This window comes from Phaseolus vulgaris, chromosome 8 (genome assembly GCF_000499845.2).
Source record: "Phaseolus vulgaris cultivar G19833 chromosome 8, P. vulgaris v2.0, whole genome shotgun sequence".
Lineage (NCBI taxonomy): Eukaryota > Viridiplantae > Streptophyta > Magnoliopsida > Fabales > Fabaceae > Phaseolus > Phaseolus vulgaris.
Window position 1 is genome coordinate 1,888,101 of NC_023752.2, and position 14,664 is coordinate 1,902,764.

The 14,664-nt window shown below is 36.6% G+C and overlaps 5 protein-coding genes and 1 long non-coding RNA gene across 9 annotated transcripts in view; 4 read left to right on the forward strand and 2 right to left on the reverse strand.

Annotated features, from left to right (window-relative positions):
- LOC137823363 (ribosome biogenesis protein BRX1 homolog 1-like) lies at nucleotides 1-2,251 on the forward strand. Its single transcript, XM_068628466.1, has 6 exons — nucleotides 1-124; nucleotides 211-438; nucleotides 630-771; nucleotides 1,038-1,116; nucleotides 1,306-1,430; nucleotides 1,892-2,251. Exons 2-6 carry the CDS (start codon nucleotides 227-229, stop codon nucleotides 1,961-1,963), a joined length of 630 nt encoding a protein of 209 aa, XP_068484567.1. The 5' UTR covers nucleotides 1-124; nucleotides 211-226; the 3' UTR covers nucleotides 1,964-2,251.
- LOC137823362 (ribosome biogenesis protein BRX1 homolog 1-like) overlaps nucleotides 54-14,664 on the forward strand; it is a 17,025-nt gene continuing 2,414 nt past the window's right edge. The window contains exons 1-5 of one of the 2 annotated variants that reach the window (XM_068628465.1): nucleotides 54-124; nucleotides 13,302-13,529; nucleotides 13,860-14,001; nucleotides 14,264-14,342; nucleotides 14,532-14,656. In XM_068628465.1, the coding sequence (XP_068484566.1) occupies nucleotides 13,318-13,529; nucleotides 13,860-14,001; nucleotides 14,264-14,342; nucleotides 14,532-14,656 (558 nt within the window). In that variant the 5' untranslated portion in view covers nucleotides 54-124; nucleotides 13,302-13,317. Of the gene's footprint in view, nucleotides 125-13,099; nucleotides 13,216-13,301; nucleotides 13,530-13,859; nucleotides 14,002-14,263; nucleotides 14,343-14,531; nucleotides 14,657-14,664 lie in introns of those variants that run through there. The other variant, XM_068628464.1, reaches the window with a different exon arrangement.
- Nucleotides 2,139-2,748, reverse strand: LOC137823479 (ribosome biogenesis protein BRX1 homolog 1-like). Its single transcript, XM_068628641.1, has 2 exons — nucleotides 2,537-2,748; nucleotides 2,139-2,343 (listed from the first exon to the last, which is right to left on the reverse strand). Exons 1-2 carry the CDS (start codon nucleotides 2,746-2,748, stop codon nucleotides 2,139-2,141), a joined length of 417 nt encoding a protein of 138 aa, XP_068484742.1.
- LOC137823366 (uncharacterized) lies at nucleotides 8,182-9,335 on the reverse strand. Of its 2 annotated transcripts, XR_011083114.1 has the most exons (3): nucleotides 9,206-9,335; nucleotides 9,008-9,133; nucleotides 8,182-8,974 (listed from the first exon to the last, which is right to left on the reverse strand). It is a non-coding gene; the product is annotated as an uncharacterized lncRNA (long non-coding RNA). The 2 variants fall into 2 exon arrangements; XR_011083113.1 differs by lacking the exon at nucleotides 9,206-9,335 and having other exon boundaries at nucleotides 9,008-9,157.
- LOC137823359 (uncharacterized) lies at nucleotides 9,388-11,846 on the forward strand. 2 transcript variants are annotated; one of them, XM_068628461.1, is made up of 2 exons: nucleotides 9,388-10,676; nucleotides 10,746-11,846. In XM_068628461.1, exons 1-2 carry the CDS (start codon nucleotides 9,866-9,868, stop codon nucleotides 11,645-11,647), a joined length of 1,713 nt encoding a protein of 570 aa, XP_068484562.1. In that variant the 5' UTR covers nucleotides 9,388-9,865; the 3' UTR covers nucleotides 11,648-11,846. The 2 variants fall into 2 exon arrangements, with proteins under 2 accessions (XP_068484562.1, XP_068484563.1); XM_068628462.1 differs by having other exon boundaries at nucleotides 9,437-9,858.
- LOC137823365 (ribosome biogenesis protein BRX1 homolog 1-like) overlaps nucleotides 13,080-14,664 on the forward strand; it is a 16,597-nt gene continuing 15,012 nt past the window's right edge. The window contains exon 1 of the mRNA XM_068628470.1: nucleotides 13,080-13,215. The gene's annotated coding sequence lies outside the window, so the exon portion shown is untranslated. The remainder of the gene's footprint in view (nucleotides 13,216-14,664) is intronic.

The following is a 14,664-nucleotide window of genomic DNA, read 5'->3' on the forward strand; positions in this document are numbered from 1 at the left end:
AAACCCTTTGCGAAGTAGAAAAACCCTTTGCCGCCATTGCCACAGCTCATTCATTCAATCATTCGTCGTCGCCACCGCCGGCGAAAGCCCAAACCAGTTTCTCTATCATCTCTTTCCTCCGCAGGTGCGTTTATTCTCTGGCGCACTCCTTTCTAAAGGGTCGTTCTCAATTTTTTATGTTTTTGTGATTATGGTTATTGGGTGTGTCAGATTTTGAAGCAAAAAAATGGGGAAGAAGAGAAAGCACAGTGAGAGTAGTGAACTTGTTGCACAGCCCAAAAAGGAAGATGTTGCTCCAGAGAGACCAACGAGGACCCTTTTGGGTTGGAAGGATAAGAGTCTAGTCAATGATGAAGTCGACGACAGCAACGTTGGTTCACCAATATTCAGGAACAAAGAGAAGGTTTTGGTCACTTGCTCTAGGCGCATCAGTTACAGGTACAATCTAATACAAACCCCATGACTTGTAGTTATAGATTTTGTGTTTTTCGTTTATAGTTTGTATTACTCTATTTTTGTGTCTTGATGTGCAAAGTTTAAGAACAGAGAAACCTTGTGCAGTGAGTCAGTTTTTGTATATTATAATGGTATTTTTTTGGGCGGAGTATTTATTTTCCATTAATTTGTAGGTACCGGCATTTGATGTTGAACTTGGTGTCACTTTTGCCGCATTGCAAGAAGGATAACAAGGTTGAATCAAAGGAAACTAAAGGCGCCACCCTGAACAAGCTTGTTGAGCTCAAAAGTTGCTCCTCGTGTTTATTTTTTGAGGTATTTTATTTATATGCCACAAGGTTTTTCAGTGCCGTGTTACTTCGATTTAGGATTGATGTGTTGTGCTGTTCTCTAGACTAGTATTTGCATTATGTTTGCTATTTGGAAAATCTAAAGCATGCTTGTAGGTAGAGGGATTCGTTTCTTGGTTACAAATGTTGATGCTATTTAACTATGATATGGTAGTCATGAGTTTGTGTCTGGTCAACTTGTTATATTCTGATTAGTGTCTTCTCCTCTCATTTTCTATGCATCAATTTCAGTGCAGGAAGCAAAAAGATCTTTATCTCTGGATGGCCAAATGCCCCAGTGGCCCATCTGTAAAATTTCTAGTTAGTGCGGGTAATATTCTGATCTGATCATTGTCGTAATGTTTATATAATACTAATTTGCTTGCTCTGATCATGTAGAGTTCTGATGTCTGTATATTCTAGGCATCACTGGTCATTCTTCCCAGTGAATTATGATTTTGTGTTTCTCTCTCTCTCCCACCCAATTTTTTTATATACTTTTTCCACCACTGCTTTTCAGTGCATACTATGGAGGAGTTGAAGCTAACGGGAAATCACCTAAAAGGTTCCCGTCCTCTTTTGACGTTTTCTGCAAATTTTGAAAAAGATGCACATTGGAAACTGTTAAAGGAGATGTTGTTACAGGTATGTGGTCTGTTTCTTTCCTTGCAAGTTTTTTCATCTTTGTCCACCTAGTTTCATCCGAGTAAAACTTAAGTTGATTACTCTCATATGTGCCATTTCATATACAAGGTAAAGGTTAGCTTGATGGTTTCATCTTAGTTTGTTGATTCATGATGTTGCCTCCATGAATTTCCAGTCTAATTATGATCTGCTTCATGTGCTCTTTCCTGATGTTATTGGGATCTTACATTGTGGTTGTCATGTTTCTCCCTAGGAGTATTTTCTCAATTTGTTGTTTCTGATTGTAGAAAATTCAATTAATGTTATTATATGTCCATCTATTATTACATAGTTTAGATTGAGTAAGCTGTGAGTTCTGTTTAATGCATATATTTCTGTGTACAGTTCTCTCTATTTCTAATACTGTTGTATGTCTGCTGTAATTGATAATTTCTGATATACTATTTCTTTCTTTTTTACAGATGGGCCATTGGGGCATTTGGCCATCCAGAGATAAAGATCTTTTTGCTTCCTGCACTGAAATTGATACATAGAAAATGAGAGGAGAAGACACTAATCAGAATATTACAAGTTGACCAGACACAAACTCATGACTACCCCCATATCATAGTTAAATAGCATCAACATTTGTAACCAACAAACGAATCCCTCTACCTACAAGCATGCTTTAGATTTTCCAAATAGCGCAAACATAATGCAAATACTAGTCTAGAGAACAGCACAACGCATCAATCCTAAATCGAAGTAACTTGTGGCATATAAATAAAATACCTCAAAAAATAAACACGAGGAGCAACTTTTGAGCTCAACAAGCTCGTTCAGGGTGGCGCCTTTAGTTTCCTTTGATTCAACCTTGTTATCCTTCTTGCAATGCGGCAAAAGTGACACCAAGTTCAACATCAAATGCCGGTACCTACAAATTAATGGAAAATAAATACTCCGCCCAAAAAAAATACCATTATAATATACAAAAACTGACTAACTGCACAAGGTTTCTCTGTTCTTAAACTTTGCACATCAAGACACAAAAATAGAGTAATACAAACTATAAACGAAAAAACACAAAATCTATAACTACAAGTCATGGGGTTTGTATTAGATTGTACCTGTAACTGATGCGCCTAGAGCAAGTGACCAAAACCTTCTCTTTGTTCCTGAATATTGGTGAACCAACGTTGCTGTCGTCGACTTCATCAGTGACTAGACTCTTATCCTTCCAACCCAAAAGGGTCCTCGTTGGTCTCTCTGGAGCAGTATCTTCCCTTTTGGGCTGTGCAACAAGTTCACTACTCTCACTGTGCTTTCTCTTCTTCCCCATTTTTTGCTTCAAAATCTGACACACCCAATAACCATAATCACAAAAATATAAAAAAATTGAGAACGACCCTTTAGAAAGGAGTGCGCCAGAGAATAAACGCACCTGCGGAGGAAAGAGATGGTAGAAAAACTGGTTTGGGCTTTCGCCGGCGGTAGCGACGAATGATTGAATGAATGAGCTGTGGCAATGGCGGCAAAGGGTTTTTCTACTTCGCAAAGGGTTTATGCTTAAGTTGGGCCTTTATAAACCGGTTTCGGCCCTTTTCGGATATGCTTATGAAAAGAGAATTTCTTCATGCACCTCCGTATATTTTTGTGTCACCCACATTGAAAATACTTTTTTATCTTTTTTACCACTCCCATAGATTTATACCATCCAGAATCAATTTAAAAAATTATATATATTTTGGACTATATAATCCAAAATCTAATCTCGAATTTAGAAATAGCTTGTGAATTATGTAAGGCAAATTTTTTCTGCACCATATCAATTTTAACCTCCACCATATCAATTTTTTAAATTTCCAAAACTACTCTTATTCCAAATTAAAAAATCCAAAATAATAATTATAATTGAGAAATAACAAAATACATGCTGGAAAAAAAAAATTATGAACACAAAACTAAAAATAAGGATAAAAAATTTCAGAATTCAAAAATATGTTCCGAAAATTGAAATCCAAAATATTTCAGATAAAAGTTTCAAAAATAATTTTTCCCATTTTTGTGTAAAGTTATTTTCGTCATTTATGAGGGGTATTTTTGTCATTTTCTAAAGCTGATTGGGTGCATGCTGAAATTGATAAGGTGGAGGGAGAAATTGCCACTATGTAATCCAAAATATATTTCAAATTACATATTCCAGAAACTACTTTCAAATCCATAAAAAAAATTTCAAAATATATAATCCAAAAGTAATCACTCATCTAAAAACAACTTTCAGAATCCAAAAACTAATATTATATTAAAAAAAATCTGGATTATGAAAAAAGGCTTTCCAATTATATAATAAGCTAATTTCATATTAGAAAAAATACTTTCAAATTAGGTAATCTAGAATATTATAGAATGACATTTTTGGAATACAAAAATTTATGGAAGTGAGAGAAGAAACGTAAGGAGGTGTAGGAAGAAGCAATCTTACTACCCGCTTGCAGAAATGTTAAGTTCTAGGCCGTCCCGTTTCAATTTCTTGGGCTTCATTAGGTATGTTGACTCATGTTGGATCCTACTATTTACATTTCCCTTTTTGTGAAATGCACCCCCTTTTGTTGCTTTTCATTTAAAATGACATATTTTTACCGTATTTTTCCCTTTCAAAACTATTATCTTCTTTGCATTCTCTTTCATATCACACATTAACTTTTATGCTTTCAGTACCAAGCTCGCAACAATGCAATGCTTCTTCTTGAATAAATATAAATTGAGATTAAGTTTGTTTTTCTCCGATTAAATTAAACTATTTTCCACTCTTTTAATGTTATCCTTTTTTTTTGGCAAAACTTTGGCTGAAAATGTCACCTTAAAAAATAATTTCATAAACATTTTTTTATTTCTTACATTCTGTAAAGTATTTTACAAAACACTAATGATTTTCATGTTATCAAAAGCACCATCTAACTTTTAAGAAAACCAAAACTTATTTGGAAAAGTACATTTCGAAATCTATAAATTAGAAGATTGCAGTGAGTAATCCAAATATTTATTTACCTTATTTCTAAAACATTTTTATCCATTTGTTATTTCAAAATGTACTTTACAGACGATATTTTATTTACATAACATTATTAAAAATACTCTCCAAAATTGGAATTAAGAAAGAGAAAATAAGTGCCAATAGATCATTTTAAATAAAATAATTGAAAGTTTAGTACAATTAGCAAAAAAAAATGTAAATTATTGAAGCCTCCAAGTTTTATAATTTCCATCAATTTATGACATTAATTAAGATGAAAATACAAACAAGCATAGGGTGCATTGGATTATAGGAATTGAACACATGTAAAGGAAGTTTACACTAACTCAATTAAAATAAAATCACTAAATAAAAACTACAATATCAAAATAATTAGTTATTGTTTAACTAAAATAGAAAACATTTTATAAACTAATTTTTTTTTATGTAAAGTAATTTTTATTATTAATAAAAATTTATAAAATAGTTGATAAACCGTATCTAACTATTAACTACCAATTTTTTTAACTATTTACTACATATTTTAAATTAGTCTCTATTAGTCTTTTATAGAGTAATTTATAAACTAAAATATTAATAACTAAAACTTTGATAACTAATCTAGATACCAATTTATAAATTTTTATTAATGATATAAAATATTTTAGATAGCAAAAAATTTGTAGTCTTTAAAATTAGTATCTAATTTAGATCTTACTCAATCAACCAAACCAAATTATATACTTAATTATAATTATTAGGGTTTTCTTAAGATTATATTCAATTAAATTTTCAATAGTTTATAAAAAGGAGTTCTATGATACAAATCCATTAAAATATAAATCACAAATGAAAGTGTTATAATATAATTTTGGAAAACATGAAACAAAATCAGTTTGAAAAGGTGAGATCTTCACTCACTTTATTTTTTTTGTGAAGTAAAAAGAAAACAACAACACCCTTTGTGGGCTTGTTTTTCTTTGTTCATGTCTTTCCTCCATAATTTGGTGGAAACGCTTACTAGATTTCATCAATAATTGGAACACTTTTGTCATTGTTTGTGTTACTTTTGCTGCTGGACAAATTAGCAAGCTGGAATTGGTTCTCTTAGAGTTTGTGGATCTTAAAGCAAAGGCAACATATTTGGCCATGATTCACTGTTTTTAATTTGGGGCCACCCACATGTTTGCTTTCCAAGGTTGAAGTAACTCTTTCATATAAAGAACCCTTTTCCCTTTAATGCTGCACGCTATGATTATATGTAAAGACTATTTTTAGTAACACAGATGATATGTTAATGATTTTTAACATGAAATGCATGCCCATGATGGAAGGTAATAAACAATCTAGTTATACCATTATCGGCAAATACAATAATGATATTCAAAGATAGGAGTTTATTATGATTCTGCAGCAATAGAAGAATTCCTTCTTAAAATATTATATCTGTTCTTGTAGGGACGGAACTTCCCTTAGAGACTAAGTGTCTTGAAGTCTTCTACCTATTTGACACTAATTAGCAATAAGAGAACAAGGAGTATAGTTGCCATTACATTTTGTTCTTACATGGTCAGGTTAGTCCTAGAGTGATTCCTTCGGTCTTCGTCTCCCCGTCTTCACAGTCTTCCGGCACGGTGGTCTCTAATTAGTTAGTCCGAGTATAATATACAGGTGAGTTGAGAAAGGGAAAAATTACCTCTGACGCTAAGTCTTCTCTAGTATTTATACCTTTTAGATGGGCTTCAGCTATTATGAGTCTGCTTCTGAGTCTAAAAGAGGACTCAATCATATTTTACCACCAAACTGACTTAATTACTTACTGTTAATCATGGATTTATGGTTTGTGTTTGGATTAAGACAATCATTAACCTTCTCAACCATTCGGTCATGTCGGTCTTTTCGACTATCTAGTAGTACACATTTGATCTAAGGGACTTGTCTATTTATATTTATAGTCGCATGTTTGGACCTGAAAGTATACGGTCGTATACGGATGTGATCCAGTGAAACTCAATTGTCTCTGGATGGTAGTTTTTGCATAACTGTCTCTTCAAAGCAAGGAAATATTTTACTGAAAAGAAAAAGAAAGAGCGGAAAGGGAATAGGTGTTCTTTTCGTCTTTAGAATCAATTTGGTGAGTGCGTGTACCTGTCTGAGTTTTGCAGTTTGTGAGACATGCAGATCAAACAAAAGGGTATCGTTCCTTGTACATATGTAACAACAACCTCCACAAGTTCACTATTCTACTTCTGTCTCATACCATTTCATAAAATAAAAAAAAGTGTAGCCAATTTTTGAGGACCACTATTTCAGTAAACTGATTGAACTAAGAAACTTACTAAGACAAATTACTAAGAAACTTATTATAACACAGGCTTCTTCTCTCTTTAATCTGATACTTTTATACCTTAAGAGGGTAGAAAAACAAATAGTGGCAGAAATAAAATGTGAAGATATATTTATAAATAGATGTGGAAGATCTACAAGGAACAATAAATTGTATCACCACTGCTTTCAATGAATGATGTCATTTTTTTTATTGGTGAGGATTACTCTTACCTTAAGGTGAATGATTTCCAAAACTTTTGATGTAAAAAAGCATTACCTTTTACTGAACCTCGTATTCCGCAACAGAAACTAACTTAACAGAGAGTACAAGGTTAAAATCAGAGGTATTTTACTTTTTCAGAGAAAGAGAAAAGAAAAAGTTTTATTGCAATTTTGGTGCTGATTTGTCTCAACTCACCAGAAGAGGAGTATACTTTACATTCAAATAGAAACCATACCACTTACTATAGCCACCTAAGCAACTTCTGACATGGTAGAGAAACAATATTGGAATATGAAATGTGGGAAGGAATGAATATTGTCTGCTATCACTAGTTATGTGCAGCAAATAGAATAGCAGATACTGAATATTTATAGCGTTGGCATGGTATTTCTTCAACCTGTTCTGTTCATTAACCGAACCCGTAGCCACACTTTCACTGTAAAAAACTTCATTGTTTCTTTCTTCAATCTCTTCTCTCGTTCCCAGTTATCTGTAGACTAAAATAATCAAGAGGGCATTTTGTATGCGATAAATTCATCAATCATTTTGTGCAGATTTTTTCTAAATGTACTTTGGCATGTATGGTCAGGGAGAGTCATAATAAAAAGATCTTTTCTTCTTAAGAATATGCTGTGTTGCTACAAAAGCATATTTGGCTTCTCAAAATTAAAGGACATACATGTTAAAGAATAAAATTCACTTCCATGTATAAAAATTCTAAACTTGTTACAACCTTAATCATTAAGTTTCTAATCAATGATTTTAAATGCATTTTTTTCTCCAAAATAGAATTCTCTCACTTCAGCCAAATATGCCAAAAGATCTCTTTCTCTTGATGATATAGGAGCATTCTATGCAGAGGAATGATGAACAGTGGAAATCACAAAGAGAAAGAGAGGAGAAAAGAATATATAATTAACAAGTTTTGGCTTTTGACCTTCTTCCAAGGCAAACAAATGAAAAAGGAATTATGTGCATTATATTAAACTCGACAACTTTCTATCCTCTTTTTCACTGTAGCCAGATCAGGATCATGAGTATATAAACCAAAACTCAAGCCACAGTAAGTTCAATGCACCTGAATGATGTTTGATGAAGATAATTAGTTTTGGTCCCTAAATATCTGTTCAGAGTACTTAGTTTGATTGAAGTGATTGCAACTAAATGAAATGACAGATACACCATGATAGAACTAGAGAAAATGAAAATTTATCAAAGATATGTTGACTATAATTTAATAATTTAATACAAGGACTGTATTTACAAATACAAGTTCCATTCAAAATACAGTAAACAAAATAATAAAGCATCCGATTAGTGCAACTGAGAGTAATTAGATTACATAAAAAATACAGTATCAACAAAATAACTTAGTACATAAGTGGTTGCCATTGCCATTTCTATTGATCACGATCTTCTAGCTTCTTCTCTGTCTTGTGGCCATTTTTGTTCAGCACATCATATTCAGAAAGAGGGAACAAGGCCATATCCAACTTCTGTAATTAGTGTTGTGGAGAACATCTGATCCACTTCAGCTTCTACATCTGTTCTCTTGGCGAATCGACCCTTTATACGGGGTCTAGTTTCTGCATAGGCCTTCCTTGAGGCATACCTTATTGTCTTCTCAAATTTTCTTGTCTTCTTTTTCTCCCTGTACCTTAGGACTCTGGCCTCCCTGTCCATTGGAGAAAAGTGGGAAGGCATCATCTGAATGGGAGGTCCAGAAAATAGGTCAATCGTCCCTTTGGGGGGTCTTGTATGGGAAATTGAGACATCCCTCATGGGTGATTCAGGTACAACACCAATATCCAATGTTGAAACTGAAATCTGAGTTCAATGAAAAAAAGAAGCAAACTAAGGATCATACTTTAATAATTCAACTGGTTTTAAGAAAAAGAAGGATTGTCTTTTCTCAGTCGGTATCTTTTTCACATAACGTCTTTGTACTCTTCTTTAACTCCTTTACTTTTCGACTTCTTGAGCTCCAAACTCGGATAATATCTGTAAAAACATTCTGACGTTCAAGTCATGTACCTGTATGGATATTGGGGACTGAGTAATGTTGGTCCACGTCGATACAAAGTGTCTGCTTCAGTCTTAGTTGTCCTGTCCTTCGAGTTTCATTCTTCCTCGCGTGCCTCGGTCGGCCGGTGGGGGTACCTGCGATTGTGCTCCGACGCTCAAGTTAGTAATCTCTCTCAGTGAGAATCCTTGATAATCTGAAAAACATACCTTTCTCTCTTTCTTTCTCTTCTTTTGTATGTCCCCTTCGGCTTGGGCCCTCCGGGTCGTTAGTGGTTCGCGACCTGTTTTGTGGTCCTTGGGTCGTGGGTCGTGTTAGATGGTTTCCTGGGATCTAGGGGGTGTTCCCGAAAATCCAGGGAGTGCTCACGTGTGTTTGTTGCTCAGTGGGAATTGTAACCGTTTGTCCCACGTGTAACCACGTTCTTTGCTTAATTAGATAATTTACTTCGAACAACGAGGTCGTCCGGTGCCGACCGGTACACTTGCCCCCCAGGGTCGAAGTCATGGAAGAACGAAGAGTCGTATGAGACGCAGAGGGTTTTTGAGACAATGCTTGATAGCTGGCATCATTAATGTGTGGCAGAGATGTGACGCATGGCAGAGTTGCCGTTTGGGGATGCTGTCACATCTAGATCGATTGAATGGTAGGGATTACGTGCCGTTTCAAACGCCGAGCGTGTTTGATCGTTAGATTAGATTTGATCTAATGGTGCTAGACGAACGTAGGGGTTTTGCTTCTCCTATAAATAGTGCTTCATTTGTGGAGTTGAGGGTTTTCCGTTTCTCTTGCTCTGAGTTTCACGTCGCTTGCTTCGTTTGCCAGGTGCTGAGTTTGTTGCCGGTGTCTTCTTCGATTCAAGGTTAGTCATGCCTTCTTCTGAGGGGTCTTCTAGTGTTGTGGGTTCGTCTTTGACTCGCGGTGCGAGTCAGGCATCGGATGGCCCAACGTATGACTGGGTCGATCCTGCCGTCCTTAAGATTCCTAGTAAAATAAAGTCCTCTGATAAATTAGATGAATTTCTTGCTGTCCATAAAAACTTTTTAACACCAGATTGTCCGGCAGAGGCGTTATCTGTCGATATATGCGGTATCACCGACCGTGTTTGTCACGGCCGGGAAAATGCTCCGCATGACTTTTTCTTCGTGTATAGCACTTTATTTTCTCATTTGTACGTATCTTTCCCCTTTGATGATTTTACCATGAATATCCTTCGGATACTTAATGTTGCACCAACCCAACTACATCCGAACTCGTGGGCCATTTTACAAGCCTTCCGGGTTATCTGTCAAATTTTTGGCCTTACGCCGACTCCTGAGTCCTTCTTGTACTACTATAATACTCATCCCAGCCATCCTGTGGGTTGGTTATCCCTATCCAGTCGTCCGGGTAATGTGCGTTTTGCTGCGTTTACCTCCTCTTACAAAAATTTCAAAGACTATTATTTTAAAGTTTTTGTGGAGCCGAACGGCCGACATCTTTTCTATAATGCTGATGGGACTACCAAATTTCCCTTTCATTGGACCGAGAAACCTGCCACGCTTGAAAATCGATTTTGGGAATCTTTATCCCCTATTGATCAGGAGATTTTGATGATTATAAACCAATTGCCGTGTAGACTTCCCACTCGGGAACTGATAGCTCTTTATGGATCGTCCAAGCAATGGGCAGATCTGAACGGTGAGCATCTTTGCCCTTCGCTAGTTCGATTTGATATTTGACACTTATTTAACTGTGTGTGTTTTGCAGATATTGTAGTAACAATGGATCCAAGTTTGAGTAAGTTCATGAACAGCTTGAAAAGACAAGCGAAGAAGAGCAAGGTTGCTGCTATTGCTGGTGTGAAACCGAAATCCCCAATTGCTGTCATCGGGGAGGTGCCGACCGAGACTGCTATTGTTGCTCCAGTTGCGAATAAGAAGAGGGGCCGTCCGACCAAGGTGCCGAGAATCGAGGCGGGCTCTTCTTCTGGAGGCAAACCCATCAGCATGTTGGGAGTTGGGATACGAGTTGCCCCCACCATGCAATTTGGTCTGCGACCAGAGGACGAGGGGATCTTGGCTGCCGTCCCGACTTTGGACCTTATTACAGAAATGGTAGAACTTCAGTGTCGGGCAGCGGTTGTAAGCCATGCTATTGGTGAGGAGTTGAAGAGGGCTGAGTCGGTCGTGATTCCAAAGTTAAAGCGGAAGCTTGACGACTCGGCCACTTCTTTGAAGAGAGCCTTGGAGTCTGTTGAAGAATGCCAAAGGGAGAGGGAGAAAGATATCCGGCTTGCGAAGGAAGAGCAAGAAGCATTGAAAACCGCTTTGGCTGAAATGACGACCGAACGAAATCTTTTAAAGAGAGAAAAAGATGGTCTGATGGTTGAAAAGGAGTCTTTGACCGCCGAAATCGAACAATGCCAAAGTTTTATGCTGCGTGTAAGTGAAGAGAGTTTTAATCAGGGCGTTCGTCAGGTAGCTTTCTTCCATGGTGTGCCGACTGATGATGACCGCTACGACCCGGGTATGGATGTGGTGGATGGCCGCCTAGTACCTCTTGGGGGCGCAGAGGGTGAGGAGGCAGAAGGGGCGGAGGACGAACGTCAGAATCGTGAAGAAATTGTGTCGGAGGCTCCGCAGCAGGATGAAGCCATCAAGATAGTATAATTTGTGAAAATATCTGGACCCGGGTTGTGGGCGTTTGAACAATTTAACTGCTTTTAGTTCTTGCTGTTTTCCGCGCACTTCTTTTGTTTTTGAACGTATCATGTCAGTATTCGAAGTTATGCGCTCGGACGACACTTAAGTTACTAATTGTATGTTCTGACCAAGTTTGGTAGATAACGTTAAGTTACAATTCATGTAACCTAAGTCACATGCTCTGACCGGACGAGTGGTTGATTAATAATTATTAATTTCTGACCTAGGTTGGCGGACGAGCGGCTAACCACTTAGGTTATGAGTCGCATGTTTTGATCAAGGTTGGTGAATAACGTTTGAGTTATAATTCGGATAACTTTAGTTACATATTCTGACCGAAGGAACGGTTAATTAATAAATTAATTAAATTTCTGACCAAGGTTGGTGAATAACGTTTGTTATAATTCGGATAATATATTCGGACCGAACGAACGGTTTATGAATAAATTAATTAAATTTCTGACCAAGGTTGTTGAATAACGTTTGCTATAATTCGGATAACTCTAGTTATATATTCGGACCGAACGAATGGTTAATTAATAAATTAATTAAATTTCTGACCAAGGTTGGTGAATAATGTTTATAATTCGGATAATATATTCTGACCGATCGGAAGGTTTATTTATAAATTAATTAAATTTCTGACCAAGGTTGGTGAATAACGTTTGAGTTATAATTCGGATAACTCTATTTATATATTCTGACCGAACGAGCGTTTTATTAATAAATTAATTAAATTTCTGACCAAGGTTGGTGAATAACGCTTTAAGTTATAATTCGGATAACTCTAGTTATATATTCTGACCGAATGAAACGTGAATTAATAAATTAATTAAATTTCTGACCAAGGTTGGTGAATAACGTTTAAGTTATAATTCGTATAACTTTAGTTATATATTCTGTCCGAACTAACGGTTTATTAATAATTGAATTCCTGACCAAGGTTGGTGAATAACGTTTAAGTTATAATTCGGAGAACTTGTTATATATTTTGGCCGAACGAACGGTTAATGAATTAATTAATTTCTGACCAAGGTTGGTAATTTAAAGTGCCTCGTTAAAACCTTCTCGCTAGAAAACCATCCTTAGGGATAATATTTTGAATTACAGATTGACGGATCCGGAATGGTTTTTCAATTATGAATGTTTTGCATTTTTTATTTTGGATTAACACTACTATTCATGTACTACCGAAAGCATTAATCCGTGAGATTACCGAAAATTTACCGGATTTCATAATCTGTAATACAAAAAAATGTACAATTTATATAGGGACACTTTTGTCTTTGCTCAACCTTATGGGGGTGTAGGAAGAAGAATGTAGTGGTGCAGAATGAAACTGCCAAGAAATATGTTTTCATAAGCATATCCCAAAAGGGCCGAAACCGGTTTATAAAGGGCCCAACTTAAGCATAAACCCTTTGCGAAGTAGAAAAACCCTTTGCCGCCATTGCCACAGCTCATTCATTCAATCATTCGTCGTCACCGCCGGCGAAAGCCCAAACCAGTTTCTCTATCATCTCTTTCCTCCGCAGGTGCGTTTATTCTCTGGCGCACTCCTTTCTAAAGGGTCGTTGTCAATTTTTTCTGTTTTTGTGATTATGGTTATTGGGTGTGTCAGATTTTGAAGCAGAAAAATGGGGAAGAAGAGAAAGCATAGTGAGAGTAGTGAACTTGTTGCACAGCCCAAAAAGGAAGATGCTGCTCCAGAGAGACCAACGAGGACCCTTTTGGGTTGGAAGGATAAGAGTCTAGTCAATGATGAAGTCGACGACAGCAACGTTGGTTCACCAATATTCAGGAACAAAGAGAAGGTTTTGGTCACTTGCTCTAGGCGCATCAGTTACAGGTACAATCTAATACAAACCCCATGACTTGTAGTTATAGATTTTGTGTTTTTCGTTTATAGTTTGTATTACTCTATTTTTTCGTCACTTGCCCGCTTGCTCGATAAACATCGCAAGTTCCGGCCGACCGCCCACCAAACTTGCTTGATGACATTGCAAGTATTGGCCGAACGCCCGCTTGCTCGATTAAACATCGCAAGTGCCGGCCGCTCGACTGCCCGCTTGCTCGCGGGCAAAGTTTAAGAACAGAGAAACCTTGTGCAGTGAGTCAGTTTTTGTATATTATAATGGTATTTTTTTGGGCGGAGTATTTATTTTCCATTAATTTGTAGGTACCGGCATTTGATGTTGAACTTGGTGTCACTTTTGCCGCATTGCAAGAAGGATAACAAGGTTGAATCAAAGGAAACTAAAGGCGCCACCCTGAACGAGCTTGTTGAGCTCAAAAGTTGCTCCTCGTGTTTATTTTTTGAGGTATTTTATTTATATGCCACAAGGTCAGTGCCGTGGTACTTCGATTTAGGATTGATGTGTTGTGCTGTTCTCTAGACTAGTATTTGCATTATGTTTGCTATTTGGAAAATCTAAAGCATGCTTGTAGGTAGAGGGATTCGTTTCTTGGTTACAAATGTTGATGCTATTTAACTATGATATGGTAGTCATGAGTTTGTGTCTGGTCAACTTGTTATATTCTGATTAGTGTCTTCTCCTCTCATTTTCTATGCATCAATTTCAGTGCAGGAAGCAAAAAGATCTTTATCTCTGGATGGCCAAATGCCCCAGTGGCCCATCTGTAAAATTTCTAGTTAGTGCGGGTAATATTCTGATCTGATCATTGTCGTAATGTTTATATAATACTAATTTGCTTGCTCTGATCATGTAGAGTTCTGATGTCTGTATATTCTAGGCATCACTGGTCATTCTTCCCAGTGAATTATGATTTTGTGTTTCTCTCTCTCTCCCACCCAATTTTTTTATATACTTTTTCCACCACTGCTTTTCAGTGCATACTATGGAGGAGTTGAAGCTAACGGGAAATCACCTAAAAGGTTCCCGTCCTCTTTTGACGTTTTCTGCAAATTTTGAAAAAGATGCACATTGGAAACTGTTAAAGGAGATGTTGTTACAGGTATGTGG